This window comes from Schistocerca gregaria, chromosome 1, assembly GCF_023897955.1.
Source record: "Schistocerca gregaria isolate iqSchGreg1 chromosome 1, iqSchGreg1.2, whole genome shotgun sequence".
Taxonomy (NCBI): Eukaryota; Metazoa; Arthropoda; class Insecta; order Orthoptera; family Acrididae; genus Schistocerca; species Schistocerca gregaria.
Genome location: NC_064920.1, coordinates 1,066,203,406 through 1,066,220,093, shown reverse-complemented (window position 1 = coordinate 1,066,220,093; position 16,688 = coordinate 1,066,203,406). Strand labels below are relative to the sequence as shown.

General features: G+C 37.1%; 1 protein-coding gene across 1 annotated transcript in view; it reads left to right on the top strand.

Annotated features, from left to right (window-relative positions):
• The window catches only part of LOC126281377 (inter-alpha-trypsin inhibitor heavy chain H4-like), a 126,392-nt gene extending 112,249 nt beyond the window's left edge, over positions 1-14,143 (top strand). The window contains exons 14-17 of the mRNA XM_049980299.1: positions 76-180; positions 11,706-11,839; positions 13,279-13,421; positions 14,011-14,143. Coding sequence (XP_049836256.1) covers positions 76-180; positions 11,706-11,839; positions 13,279-13,421; positions 14,011-14,098 — 470 coding nt within the window. The 3' untranslated portion in view covers positions 14,099-14,143. The remainder of the gene's footprint in view (positions 1-75; positions 181-11,705; positions 11,840-13,278; positions 13,422-14,010) is intronic.
• The last annotated feature ends 2,545 nt before the right edge of the window (positions 14,144-16,688 follow it).

The following is a 16,688-nucleotide window of genomic DNA, read 5'->3' as shown; positions in this document are numbered from 1 at the left end:
CATCTGTTCGAAAAGTTTAACATGTATCAGCCACATGAAAAGATGATTAATTTCCTTGCATCTATTTATTTCCAGTGGCCATTGCAATGCCACCATATTTTCCAGGGAAGAGACCTGCCACAACAATACCACAATTTCTTGAGCAAGACAAAATAGGATCACTGCTACCAGCAATAACTAGTGAGCGAAAAATTCTTTGTTTATGTATGCACTTTAAACTTAAATTTTCTGTCCTCCTTCCTCCCACTTCTTTCCCTGTCCATTTTGTCCCTGCATTACATATTCCTTAAGTTCCCACTATCTTCTGTTTTTATAGTAACAAACAGCTATGAACTGCTAATTAAAGATTCAGCAATCACTGGTATGCCATATACATCATGACCATTATCAAGAATTTTAAAGCAGCATATTAGTACTTTTCACATATATTTCATGAAATAACCATGATGGTAAAACCACTGAAATTCTAACTCAGAGACTTACTAGCAGTAGTTCTATCTGTGCATCATTCTTGAGTCAAACAGGAAATGGAGATATGGTGGTGGCTTATTGACGCACAAGGGCTGTTCATAAAGTAACCTCCACTTATTTAAAAAAATGTGTATGAAGTTATAGAATTAGCTTTACAATACTGTCAAAGTATACACTTTAATTGATTTTTCCATTGCTTCCAGTCACACTGAGACATATGTTGTTTGATTTCACAAGCTTTGAAGTTCTGCATTCATAGAATTCTGCTCCTTCACACATCTGGCATTAAATTTTCACCAGCCCAAATCTTTGATAATCACTTTGTACTGAATAATGTGACTAATGTATGGAAAATGAATATAAGCCTCAGATATGGTAAATCTCGTCAACTAAATGAATCTTGTCAACTAAACTACATACATGATATTCAGCTAATCACTTTTCTCTTCATCATGGACATTGGTTCGTCTATTTCTGAATATATGCATTATTGCCTTACACCACCTGCACTTATTATTGCAGACTTGGGTTACTAGAAATTTAATGCCAGATGGGTGCAGGCAGCAGAACTCTACAACTGCAGAATTTCAATGCTCATCAAACGCTATGACAAATGTGCCAATATGCCTGGCAACAATGTGGAAAACTAAATTAGACTGTGTACTTTCAAAGTGTTCTAAAACAAATTCTGTAATTTTATTCACATTAAGAAATAAACAAACAGAAACTACTTAATGAATAGACTACATAAACGTAAATTTAGATGTACAATTGTGTCTTTTCTTGTGAATTTAAAAGACGTTAAAGTCTTATAAAAATAATTAGAAAAATTAGAAAAACAGTTGCATTCAGCAGAACATTGGCCACCTGCTTGATTAATAGTACACTTTGTTATTTGTATTACATGTAACTAGCTTTTTATGCCTAGTAAAAGTTCATTTTACTATGTTTGTATCAGTATTCAGCTGTGTTCTGCCATGTTAAATTATTTAAAGAACATGTGTCTAGCACACTTCTCATTACATAATTTATCAGAATATTTGGACTTGTAAGTTATCTCTAATGTTATTATTGAACAGGTTTTTAATTTTCACAAAATAGAGATACCTATTGGTAACCAAGTTAGTCTAGTGTGCAGAGCACTAGGCTTCAGCCCTGTATGTCCTGGCACCTTATTACACCTTGGCTGGGCTCCCAAATCACCTGATCTTAATCTTTACTTAAATTCTAGATAGGTATGGCCTTTTTCCTTATTCCAGTCATTCTAGGGGTAAAAAGTGGCAGGGGCAGTGGGCCCACCATCTCCATCCTCTACAGGCTAACTGAAGCCTCACAGTACGTTAACCACCTTGTGAAGTCTGTTGTGAAGAATCAGGCACAATTTGAAAATAATAGTAGCATTCATAAATATAACTCTATGAACAAAACCAATATTCCCCTACACACAAATTAACATTTACTCTTACAGATAAATGGAGAAAGTATGCAACCATAAAAGTATTTGACCATCTGCCATCTCCCTTTAGAATTAAAGTTGCTGGAAGAGAATGAGAGTTTTAAAAACAAACTGAAATAATTTTCGCTTGACAACTCCTCCAATTCCATTAATGAATTCCTGAGTGAACAGTATGTATGTGGTTGGATTCTGCTTATCAGACTTTGTTGCAGATTAAGAATAAAAAAATCTGCTTATGTAAATGGTCAGAAAGTAACCACACTTTCATAGAGAAAATGTATCTTATTTGTAAACAGACTGACACCTCCTACATCATAGTGAATTTTTGCAAATATGATACACAAATCATGCAGAAACTAACTATACTTAAAAACTGTCATTTTCAATAGCTACTGCACAAAAAAGATGCACCTTCTCCCCTAGGGTTCAGAGAGAGATTATTAATTCTGGTGCTAAAGTCTTTAATAAGCTGCTGGTAGACAAAAGACAATAGAATGAGAATCATTACTGGTACAAACAAAAACTACTTTCTGCATAAAATTAGAATCAAAATTTAAGACTTCAACAAGTTCCTTCATTGCCTACATCACACAATGCAACAGAGTGCCAAAGACAAAAGGGTATCTGTGCATGTTAGTCATGTACTGGAGCCTGCTGCAACAAAATATTAGACTAACACCACCAGTGCTGCATCTGGAGAGAGGTAACCAACGACTCAAAACATGGTTTAGAAGTGAGGGTAACATTTACATATGAAGTTCACAACACGAAAGTGCATTTGTAACTCAGATGAGCTGAAAATAAGTCTTAGTTGGACATGGAAATATCATGTTGCTTCAACACTCACAAGAAACTCAATAGTTTTTCATTTAAGACATCTGCTAAGAAAGCCTTACAATGTTACATCACCAACAGCATCATGGTTCATGTCGTAATGCAGACTAAGAATCTTACTTCTCTGTACAAGGTCTCTCTGTGCCAAATGCTCACTTCTATGAAAAGCTGAGTACACAGGCAGAATTCTGTTAATCCACAATGTACTTACCACAACCTCCTCAATGACTGATTCACAGTTATTTGAAGTAAGGGACACAAGCCCTGGCTTTGACATAAAATCTTGTGCTCATCCATAACAGTGTGTTCAGCCACAGCTGACACTTCGATGTTTGTGCCTGAAATAAACAAAGAATATAAGTATTTTACACCCTTCTGGTGATGAGGTCAATAGAAGATAGGCAGAAACTCAGATTACGGTAGAACTGGAAAGGAAACCAGCCATGTCCATCTTAAAGGAAGTATACCACCATTTGCCTTAAATGATTTACGGGAACCATGGAGAATTTAAATCTGGATAGAGATTTGAACTGTCACCCCTCCTGAATGTGAGTCCAGTATCTTAACATGACTCCACCTCCATTATCTCTGACCTGACGGAGTTCAGTGCAGTGCAGCAAAATAGCCTGAATAGAATGACACATTTAACAAGAGTCACAATCACACTGAATATTATAAATACCTGGTGGTTTCAGGCTAGGGCTGTTATTCACAGGGCTGAGTACTCTTTGATTTTTTGGGTGGTCAAAAAACAATTTTCACCCCACACCTGTCTAACATTGATTCTATTTCACTGGAAACTGTTGTGTAATGATCATCTTTCATTGACAGTGTGTGTGCACCAGTATTTCCCAAAGAGCAGTGACATGATGTCAGATGGTTTATTTTAGAGCCAAAATGGTTCTTGTTCAACAGCATTTGGCTCTTAAGTATCAGAATTTTCCATACAGCTATCGTATAGTAAGGAAATTGTTCCCTGCCTGCACAGAAAGTTAGCCAAAAACCGAACATTCATATTAGATCACTGGACAAAATATTAATCATTCCCTCAAAAATGCACACTGATCACTCTGGAGCACTGCAAATGCTGTAGAAATAGTACCAGGAAGTCATGTGACCTTCCATCTTTAACATACATCATGGCAGCGAAGTGATGTGTATGTAACACACAAATGTATAGAATCAGATCAGTAAGATGGACCGATATGGAGACATGGTAGAATGGCATAAGAGAATTGTCATGTTTGACACATCCATGACTACACTGTAAATGAAGTTGCCCAATTTGTTGGTGGTGTATCAATGCAGATTGTTCATGCCTGGAATGAATGGTGTACCATTTGCTGTCATATAACACAGTGTAAGAGTCATGATCAGAAGAAGATACCGACACAGACCAGTGATGAGTGTCACATCTTGTCAATGACAGTTGGTTTCAAATTCAACATGAACTGCTCCATCAATGAATAAAAGTCCATCTCAACATGTTTCCTAGCAAACACTGCTAAGGCAACTTAATTCGAAGAACATTTGGAGTCAGGTACCTCGCAAAAGGCCATTACTCGAGGTGGTATGTGAAACAATTGGGGAAAAACAATGCAGAAACTGAGACACAGCTGACTGAAGGCTCTGTATGTAGAAAAATGTAAGTTAATGCAGTTGAACAGGAAAAACAAACTTATAAAGTTTGAATATAATATTAGTTGTGTGCAGCTTGACACAGTCACGTTAATTTGCAAAGTGATATGAAATGGAACGAGCACATACAGACAGTAGTAGGGAAGGCAAATGGTTAACACCAGCTTATTGGGAGCATTTTCAGGTCAGATTAAAGGGAAACATCTAAGTAATTCAGAGGCAAAACAAGGTGCCCTCCAACACACACCATATGGTGGCTTGCAAAGTATGTATCTAGATGAAGGTAGCATGTAGCGTGATTGACAAATAATAATTTTGCCTCTTTTCAATTGATGTAGGGTACTGAGTGATCTGCGGCCAAATGAGGTATTTAATGTGCACTGTGTGAAGGGCATGGTTCAGGCTGAAGGGGTTCTGTGAATTTGAAGATGTTTTTCATACATTATCTTTGCCCGCTCATACAGATTACCATGAACCAGGATGTCTATTTCAGTATTCTTGGAGACAAAGTGTAGCCCTGTCGTTTGCATCTTAGTGTTTAATGTCCCATTGACAACGAGATAATCAGAGTTCTACATCTTCATGAGTATGGTGTGTCTAGTGCCACCTTCCAAGATGATGACAGCTATTTTCACAAGGCTGCATGCCTACAAACAATTAGGCACCCTGTTTTACCTTGATTGGGCTGCCATTTCACCTGATCCTTATCTTCAATTAAATCCATGCACTTCCTTTTGTGCCAAATTGTGGTGATTATCAAGAGCATAGGTGGTGATACACAGATGAGGTGTCATGCCTACATTTTTATCTGGTTTGTTTATTGTGTCAACATTTTCATTCTCTGGAACACTCTGCTTAGACTGATATATTTCTATTAACAGCTGAATTTTATAGATATTTCTCAAACCATTTCTAGATTGAATAGATCTTCCACAAGCAAGCATTTTATTTTTGACTTATAATGTGAAGTTTACTGAAGATTTTCTTAAAATCAAAAAAATGTAACATCTGGGGATCATTACTATTAATTACAGCTTCCTGAATCCAAGGTAAGAATGAGTTATGTTTCATGTGACTAATCTCTTTAAAAGATTTATGTATATCCTTGTAACATTCAGGATTTGGTTAGGCACACCTGCAAACAGATATGCATCTAAAAATTTAAAAATATTCCATTGTAGATCTGACAAATACTTTCTGGTGCACAAACTGGAAGTGTTTTAAATGTCAATAGGCAAGTACACACAATATTAATAAGAATTATTAAAAAAACCTGGGAAGTAATTATATGTGGTGATTTCAATATTGATTCATCTCTGATGGTATTAATCAAGAGTATTTGTAACATGGTAGCATTACACTGTGCAACAGTGATTGCAAATCTATCTCCTAAAACAGATTTGAGCCCATAATAGAAGGTTTACCTCACCATGATGGCCAAATGGCAACAATATATCATCCACATCAACCAGCATGTCTAAAAAAAGAAAAGTACAGTTTCACACAGTCATAAATGACTATCACACTATTCAGAGAGAGAATTTACTGTATAAACAATGGGAAGACAGAGAGAAAAAAAAAGAACGGATGCAACTCACATCCAAAATTTCATAGTAAAATCTAATGCCATCACATTAAATCAGATTGCCTTCTCGAAAGGCAAAAGTACAATATGTGCCATTAACAAATTTGTTGAAAAAATTTGTTCATCTTTGGATAAGTCCCAAAGAATTACAAGAATTTTCTTTGCCTTTACAAAGGCCTTGGACTATGTAAAGCACTGCCTACTTCTCCATATATAAGAAAGATACAGAATCAATGTTAATGATTTGAAATGGTTCAAGCAAAGGGTAGTCAGGCAAAAGGAGTTTTCTCAAGGTGGAAATTTATTTCTCAGGGAGTCCCATAAAATTCTGTTTTAGGTCTTATTGTGTTTTTATTTTATATAAATGCACTAGCACTCCATCTTCAGACTGCAAGTGGCCCATCGGGACCATCCGACTGCCGTGTCAGCTGAGGATGTAGATAGGAGGGGTGTATGGTCAGCACACTGTTCTCCCAGTCAGTATGACGGTTTTCTTTGACCGGATCCACTATTATTCGGTCGAGAAGCTCCTCAACTGGCATCACGAGGCTGAGTGCACCCCGAAAAATGGCAACAGCGCATGGCGGTCCGGATGATCACCCATCCAAGTGCCAGCCACACCTAATGGTGCTTAACTTCGGTGATCTGACGGGAACCAGTGTGTCCACTGCAGCAAGCCCATTGTCCTTATATAAATGGACTGACTTATAAATATAAAATACCATTTGGTTAGGACTAGTAGAAATCCTTGGGTAACAGAAGAAATATTGAATTTAACTGATGAAAGGAGAAAATATAAAAATGCAGTAAATGAAGCAGGCAAAAACGAATACAAACGTCTCAAAAATGAGATCGACAGGAAGTGCAAAATGGCTAAACAGGGATGGCTAGAGGATAAATGTAAGGATGTAGAGGCTTATCTCACTAGGGGTAAGATAGATACTGCCTACAGGAAAATTAAAGAGACCTTTGGAGAAAAGAGAACCACTTGTATGAATATTAAGAGCTCAGATGTAAACCCAGTTCTAACCAAAGAAGGGAAAGCAGAAAGGTGGAAGGAGTATATAGAGGGTCTATACAAGGGCGATGTACTTGAGGACAATATTATGGAAAGGGAAGAGGATGTAGATGAAAATGAAATGGAAGATATCATACTGTGTGAAGAGTTTGAGAGAGCACTGAAAGACCTAAGTCGAAACAAGGCCCTGGGAGTAGACAACATTCCATTAGAACTACTGACGGCCTTGGGAGAGCCAGTCCTGACAAAACTCTACCATCTGGTGAGCAAGATGTATGAGACAGGCGAAATACCCTCAGACTTCAAGAAGAATATAATGATTCCAATCCCAAAGAAAGCAGGTGTTGACAGATGTGAAAATTACTGAACTATCAGTTTAATAAGTCACAGCTGCAAAGTACTAATGTGAATTCTTTACAGACGAATGGAAAAACTAGCAGAAGCTGACCTAGGGGAAGATCAGTTTGGATTCTGTAGAAATATTGGAACACGTGAGGCAATACTGACCCTACAACTTATCTTAGAAAATAGATTAAGGAAAGGTAAACCTACGTTTCTAGCATTTGTAGACTTGGAGAAAGCTTTTGACAATGTTGACTGGAATACTCTCTTTCGAATTCTGAAGGTGGCAGGGGTAAAATACAGGGAGCAAAAGGCTATTTCCGATTTGTATAGAAACCAAATGGCAGTTATAAGAGTTGAGGGGCACAAAAGGGAAGCAGTGCTTGGGAAGGGAGTGGGACAGGGTTGTAGCCTCTCCCCGATGTTATTCAATCTCTATATTGAGCAAGCAGTGAAGGAAACAAAAGAAAAATCCGGAGTAGGTATTAAAATCCGTGGAGAAGAAATAATAACTTTGAGGTTCGCCGATGACATTCTAATTCTGTCACAGACAGCAAAGGACTTGGAAGAGTAGTTGAACAGAATGGATAGTGTCTTGAAAGGAAGATATAAGATGAACATCAACAAAAGCAAAACGAGGATAATGGAATGTAGTCCAATTAAGTCGGGTGATGCTGAGGGCATTAGATTAGGAAATGAGACACTTAAAGTAGAAAAGGAGTTTTGCTATTTGGGGAGCAAAATAACTGATGATGGTTGAACTGATGATGTAAAATGTAGACTGGCAATGGCAAGGAAAGCGTTTCTGAAGAAGAGAAATTTGTTAACATTGAGTATTGATTTAAGTGTTAGGAAGTCGTTTATGAAAGTATTTGTATGGAGTGTAGCCATGTATGGAAGTGAAACATGGACGATAAATAGTTTGGACAAGAAGAGAATAGAAGCTTCAAAATGTGGTGCTACAAAAGAATGCTGAAGATTAGATGGGTATATAACATAACTAATGAGGAGGTATTGAATAGAAATGGGGAGAAGAGAAGTGTGTTGCACAACTTGACTAGAAGAAGGGATCGGTTGGTAGGACATGTTCTGAGACATAGAGGGATCACCAATTTAGTATTGGAGGGCAGTGTGGAGGGTAAAAATCGTAGAGGGAGACCAAGAGATGAATATACTAAACAGATTCAGAAGGATGTAGGTTGCAGTAGGTACTGGGAGATGAAGAAGCTTGCACTGGATAGAGTAGCATGGAGAGCTGCATCAAACCAGTCTCAGGACTGAAGACCTCAACATCAACAACAACAACCACTTGGTTTTATTTCAGGCAACATATCTGTACTCATTTCGAACAAGGCCACTCTAGAAATTCTTCCAAGAACTACTGGCACCTTAAAAAGCTTAGAACATTGGTTTGACATAAACAAATTAAAATTAAACATGATGAAGGTCCAACTAACATAGTTTAAAACTAAACAACGAAAATCAAACTTCCATATAACACATAAAAATTAGGATCTTTGGGAAGTCGATTATGTCAAATCTTGGCAAATAATTTGCTGTGCTCACATCACTTGAATTACTTGGCAAAGATGTTAAACAGTCTTGCATCCATAATGACAATACTGTCATACGCAAATGACATTGGCATTACTACAACTACTTTGAAATTGTTGTAAGATACGGAACAATTTTATGAGGAATGCAAGTAGTTAATAGTTATAGTTATAGTTATGTTGTAAATAGGATGTTGTTACTACAAAAAACTTATTACAAATATTAAGCCTTGGGATTTATGTCAACATTTTAACTATTCTGTGTATTTCTATTTATGAACTGTTCATATGCAAACCAGATTTATTTATAGGAAGCCATTTTCAACACATATATGGTACTAGAAAGAAAGGCAATTCATTGTTATCATTTCAAATTTAAAAATAGTAAATTTAAAAGTTAAAAGATTTCACACTATACAACTAGGTTTGCTGAAAAGAAAATTACATCTCATTCTTTGGCAATAATATTATGATTCAGTCACAAAATTTTCAAATGGTGATAAAGCATTTTTTCTAGAGTAAGGAACAGAATTGTACAGATGGCTGTAAACTAAGATTAATTCTACTCTTTTTTTGTCTCAGTTATATTACTCATACTGATGAGTCCCCTGTACATTAAATCAATGATTTGTCTGAGAACATAATGAGATATCAAAATTCTCTTTTCAGTTAAGACTGAAAGATATACTACAGGAAGTACTACAACATTTTTCACCATGTCAGCAATGAAACAAAAATCATGCACTATGCATGAAACAAAATTAAAATTTGAAAAAAAAAAAAGCACAGACAATTTGAAGCTTTACTAAGCATAACACAAAATAAACATGGAAAGGCAAATTCAGATCAGTTCACAAGACAGATAATGTTAGGTTCAAAACATTGATCATTAAATCCAATAAACTACCAGGCAGTATGTTACATTTATAATTCAGTCATTTATATAAAATGAAAACAGGAGTAGTCCTAAAACAGAATTTTATGGGAAAACCAGGGAAATAGTTTTCCAGCCTGAGAAAACTTCTTTTAACAGCAGTTAAATAAACAGTGATAGTGCTATGGGCTTTTCAAAGTAGTTGCTTTTCTGTCAAGAAATAGTACAGTAACAAAGTAATCTGGAAGTAATTTCCATAATTATTCATGTCGGTAAATAAACTCTAGCTTTAATTGGTTCTTAGTACACTTTACAGAAGTAGCCTGCAGTAGTTAGCTTTTGAGTGTCATATCTCTGTTAATCATTTTCATCAAAATATTTGTAACGTAACTGGGTTTTGCTCTGGGATTTATTGTGTAGTCCTACAATTCTACATCTTTGGAAATAACAACTTTTATTTATTTTTATTTATTTATTACAAATTCCATTAATCCGTATTGTGATAACCACTAGGATGTGGAACAAGTCATGATTACATAACACAGATATAAAACATGTATATAAAATGACAAAAATGCACTATAAAATGATGAGTAAGCTTGACAGTAAAATACAAACCAAAAGTATAGCGCAGTTATCATAAAACAGTTACTAAAAAAGAAAATATAGTACATTATCCAACTTAAACAATTAAGTTATAGCGAAGCACATAAAAACAAAGTTTTATGAATATAAATACCAATGGCAATACAATTTACCTTTATTGGCAGGTACTCATCAAGAGAATAGAAGGAATTTCCCATTAGGTATTCTCTTAATTTACGTTTAAAGTAGATAACATTAATGTGATAATTATTCTACCACAAAAATTTTCAAATTTTTCTTCAGGTATTAAATAACACCTTTTTGCACAATACTTTAATGTTACAAATCCCTATGTAAATCATTTTTTGACTATAAGCTTTCAGGTGACATTATGAGTTACACAGACACAGGAAGTCTCAACTTTATCTATGATTATGAATACATACCAAAGTGTTGAAATGAAATTTTTACCAAGGCCATTATTAGAACCTGGGTCTCCAGCTCAATAGACAGATGCACTTACCACTGCACCACCTTCACTCTGTGGGTAACATCGCTGTAGGGATTACCTATGTTTGTAGCTAGTTGCCAAGAACTTGATCAGTGTGAAATCTGATTGACATCAGGTAGCTTGTCTACAAAATGTTTTCCATTGTTCTAAAACAGTTAAACTCTCCACCTGATGAGAAAATTTTAAAACGAGTGATCACAATGTCCCTACCACACAATCTCTTCATCATTTACTGTCACTGCCAGTAAATAAATGCACACAAATATAACAAACCTTAGTGAATTATAAAAATGGAATCAAATGGGCCCTACATTTAAGACAAATATAACTAACTAAACATATTAATGATGTAAATAAAATAGAAAGAAACTTCCACATGGGAAAAATATATTAAAAACAAAGATACCAAGACTTACCAAGCGGGAAAGTGCCGGTAGACAGGCACAATAAAATAACACACAAACACACACACAAAATTTCTAGCTTTCGCAACCAACGATTGCTTCTTCAGGAAAGAGAATCCTTGTTTTTAATATAACTAAACATATCTTCCAATTTAAGCAATTTGCAATATCTGTCTTGTTAATTTGCCTCAAACACCATACACAATAATCCACATTGTATTCCCAGCAGAAAGAGAGGACATAAAAAATAGGTTTCTTTACTACAAAGTTGTAAAAGGTGCTGACATCTAATAGTTTCTATAGCACTGAGGACTACATAAATTATTCACACCGCACTGATCTGTTAGTTTGATAAAAAATATATGGAATGGTTCAAAAAATATTAATAATAATTATATGAAAATTATACCAAACTAATTTCACTTTCATTTCAGCCACAAACAAGCCCATATTGAGTCTTAACGACATCACATGGCTTGATCAGTATCTAGGTACAGATGGCCAGCTTCACATTATCAGCAGGAATTCATCAGAAGAGAACAGAACATTAAATATATATTCAATACAGGTATGCAGACTTGCATAGTCCTCTGTACTTGGCTTTAATGACTTTATGCACGTATGTGATCAGAAATATTGAATGAAGCATATTGGTTACACATATGATATCCTAGGACTGAACCCAGAATCTTTAGATTTGTAATTGTCACTTAGCCCCTATATTATTATTATTATTATTATTATTATTATTATTATTATTATGTCAACACAATTCAAAAAACCCAATAAGAAACTGTATACTTGGAAGTCGCCCAACACAATGTTGGATGAATTCCAGATAGACCATGTGGCCATCTCCAAGAGTAACATAGCAGAAATTCTGAATGTGAAAACAAGAAGAGGATTTTTTGACACAGTCCACCATCTTCTACAGATAAAGACCAGATTACAACCCAATAGAAAAAAGCCAAAACTAAACAAAGTGCTGAGACCAGACCCCGAATACATAAAACTCAACAAGGAAAACATCTTACAAGAAATTAGTCAGACAAACACCACAAACTGGACAGAACTTTTGGACGTCCTCAAATCCATGATGAAATTGGGTCAACCTCCGAGAAGGAGAAAACACAGGTGGTGGAATATAATATGTGACCAAGCAATAGAAGAAAGGACCAATGCCTGGAAAAACTTCAATAGTCGCAAAACATCAGAAAAATGGCAACAATTTCTAGTAATCCGAAAACAAACATCGAAAACTATTCGGAAGGAAAAAAGAAATTATGACAAACGGCGACTAGATGAGATAGAACAAGACTTTAAGAAGAACAACATCAGGAATTTTTATAAGACGTTTAAAGAACATATTTCAGGATACCAGCCACCCAATCTTTGTTTCAAGAAACCGAGTGGTTCACTAGAAACTAACACGAAGAATAACTGCCAAATCCTCGCAGACTATTTCAACAAACTTCTCAACTGCGAAAGACCTACAGAGGATATTCACTATGAGATGTCTACACCAAATCCTGCCGCTAAACTGCCAACCATCAATGAAATAATAGAAATTATCAATACACTCAAAAACAATAGAGCCCCAGGAGAAGATGGAATTATTGCAGAACTATGGAAACTAAATGATGAAAGATTAACAGGAAAAATTCACAAAAATATAAAATGGATGCTATACAGAATAAGTAAGAAACTTATGATGAAAGTCATTTCTGTGGGACTGATATATAAAATGGATGCTATATAGAATATGTAAATATTAGTCTATTACTAAAATAATTTATATTTTAATGTTTATAAATGTGCAATAATAGTGACAAGTCTTGGTTGTGCATGGCCAGTCTGTTCTTGTGATTAACATGTTTCATGGGGACATATCAGTAGCCACATCATATTTTCACATTTAGGAAAACGGTACTTACTCCTTTGAGCTTTTAGGAAGTAATGTTTCTGTGACACTGAAGAAATAAATCAGTATTTAAGCATTTGTTGCAGGAAAAAGTTCCAGTTCAACCATGTACAACTCCAAATAATGAGCGAGCAACTTGCAGGCCTCTTGTGGAATGTGTGTTGCCTGAATTCAAAGATGATTATGACATCTTTCTACAGTACATCTGTTCATTTGGAGAAAGTGACAGGTAATTTCCTTTTTGTGCCCAAAGTTCTACAGAGTATACTTCAAGGAAATGCCAATACTGGTGATAATGAATGAATGAATGAATGAATGAATGAATGAATGAATGAATGATGATGATGATGATGATGATGACAATGATACAAATTGTAATGACATTACTATTATTGTTGCTGTTATTATCAATTTTGCACAGTATTTCAATTAAATCACGTTTTCAACCAAACATTTAAAAGCAAAATGTGTAATGGCAGTATGTTTGTTTAACTGTAGTACACAAATTGAAAGAATAGGTTATGTTTTCAGTAATTTAAGGACCTCACCATCACTGATCTGTGGTTATATTTCCATTTCATTCCCTTGCTAGGGAGTACAGTGTTCTCTCAAAACTTCTTGGCACTAATATTGCAATTATTCATGTCCTTCCAAGAGCTTCTACTGTTAGATTCAGTATGCTAATTTGTCCTGAATTATATAGAACATTTACTATGACACTTTGCTAATTATGCTGAAGTGTATGGTATGGGAAAGATAATTATTTGTGATTCCAACAAAGAGAAAAGTAATACTTAGCTTTTATCTTTGGTTTACAGCTCTGTTGGTGTGTGCTGCCCTGTCTCAACTGGCCCAGGCAGTTCACCAAATGAACCAGCAAACGAAAATTATTCATTAGTGTCATAAACAGCCTCTGTCCTCTTTTGTGTTATATTAAATATATTTATTGAACATTGTGACTATCTTACTATATGAACTACAACCTTCTGGAGCTTAATGAGTGAGAACAGTTTGGAAGATGCGAGCCAGACCAATTCAATGACTGATCGAACTCGATACATAAGTACATCACACAAAATGGAGAAACCAAAAGATTCTATGGTCTCAACTATAATGCAGAATTCTTATGTAAGGGACAAGCCATAATGAATTAATTTTTTTATTTTTTATTCTCACTGCTTATTTAAATCTTGATATTCGTTTAAAGACTGAAACAACCTATAACGCTTGACGACATTACAAGAGGTCAGTTGAAGAAGGATGGAGAACAAAAAACTGGTCATTTTGTTTCTGTTTGTCTTGTGCAAGTGTGAAAGGCTTTTGCCTGTAAATGAGAACATCATATCTCAAAATACATTTGTGGATTGTAAAAATCTGCCACCTAGGGATTAGAATGAAACCTCGCATAATGTTCATTGATTGATTCAATTATTCAGTCTCTACAATACTGTTGTTACAAAGTGACTATTTACCGTAAGCAAACACAAAATCGATATGCTAGAAAGGAATAGTTTATCTAGCACTTCAATCCAGATCACGTCTTTTGGTGATAGGAACCTTGGCCTAAGTGCTCAGAACTCATGCAACCATTGTACAATAACAAACACTTAAGTTCGAGTACAGCAGTTCAAATTACAGCCTCCTGTTGAATCAGATTAAAAGTTTTATGAACATATCCAGCCAGTTCACTGCTCATCCAGCACATGCATCTCCCTCTGCAACTCCCGGACACGTGTTGCCCCACATCCTGCATTCTGCTATACAGGAAACTCACTCTCACCAGAAAAAAACACCCATTACAGTCACCAACAACATTCCACACATTTATGTAGGGCAAGGCTTACAAGTTATCTTGTTATAGCATAATAAAGAAATTTTCAATAATTCTAATGTGGCTGAAGCTATTGTAATTTTTACAAAAATGTTTATAGTCTTTTACAAGGAACCATTACACCATTTGCCTAAACTGATTTAGCGAAGTCATCCTGAATATTATTAGCATAGTGTCCTAATAACTGATACTCTCAGTTTGAAGGAAACAAAATATTATGTGAATTTTTATACACTCCTGGAAATGGAAAAAAGAACACATTGACACCGGTGTGTCAGACCCACCATACTTGCTCCGGACACTGCGAGAGGGCTGTACAAGCAATGATCACACGCACGGCACAGCGGACACACCAGGAACCGCGGTGTTGGCCGTTGAATGGCGCTAGCTGCGCAGCATTTGTGCACCGCCGCCGTCAGTGTCAACCAGTTTGCCGTGGCATACGGAGCTCCATCGCAGTCTTTAACACTGGTAGCATGCCGTGACAGCGTGGACGTGAACCGTATGTGCAGTTGACGGACTTTGAGCGAGGGCGTATAGTGGGCATGCGGGAGGCTGCGTGGACGTACCGCCGAATTGCTCAACACGTGGGGCGTGAGGTCTCCAAAGTACATCGATGTTGTCGCCAGTGGTTGGCGGAAAGTGCACGTGCCAGTCGACCTGGGACCGGACCGCAGCGACACACGGATGCACGCCAAGACCGTAGGATCCTACACAGTGCTGTAGGGGACCGCACCGCCGCTTCCCAGCAAATTAGGGACACTATTGCTCCTGGGGTATCGGCGAGGACCATTCGCAACCGTCTCCATGAAGCTGGGCTACGGACCCGCACACCGGTAGGCCGTCTTCCGCTCACGCCCCAACATCGTGAAGCCCGCCTCCAGTAGTGTCGCGACAGGCGTGAATGGAGGAACGAATGGAGACGTGTCGTCTTCAGTGATGAGAGTCGCTTCTGCCTTGGTGCCAATGATGGTCGTATGCGTGTTTGGCGCCGTGCTGGTGAGCGCCACAATCAGGACTGCATACGACCGAGGCACACAGGGCCAACACCCGGCATCATGGTGTGGGGAGCAATCTCCTACACTGGCCGTACACCTCTGGTGATCGTCGAGGGGACACTGAATAGTGCACGGTACATCCAAACCGTCATCGAACCCATCATTCTACCATTCCTAGACCGGCAAGGGAACTTGCTGTTCCAACAGGACAATGCACGTCCGCATGTATCCCGTGCCACCCAACGTGCTCTAGAAGGTGTAAGTCAACTACTCTGGCCAGCAAGATCTCCAGATCTGTCCCCCATTGAGCATGTTTGGGACTGGATGAAGCGTCGTCTCACGCGGTCTGCACGTCCAGCACGAACACTGGTCCAACTGAGGTGCCAGGTGGAAATGGCATGGCAAGCCGTTCCACAGGACTACATCCAGCATCTCTACGATCTTCTCCATGGGAGAATATCAGCCTGCATTGTTGCGAAAGGTGGATATACACTGTACTAGTGCCGACATTGTGCATGCTCTGTTGCCTGTGTCTATGTGCCTGTGGTTCTGTCAGTGTGATCATGTGATGTATCTGTGATCATGTGATGTATCTGACCCCAGGAATGTGTCAATAAAGTTTCCCCTTCCTGGGACAATGAATTCACGGTGTTCTTATTTCAATTTC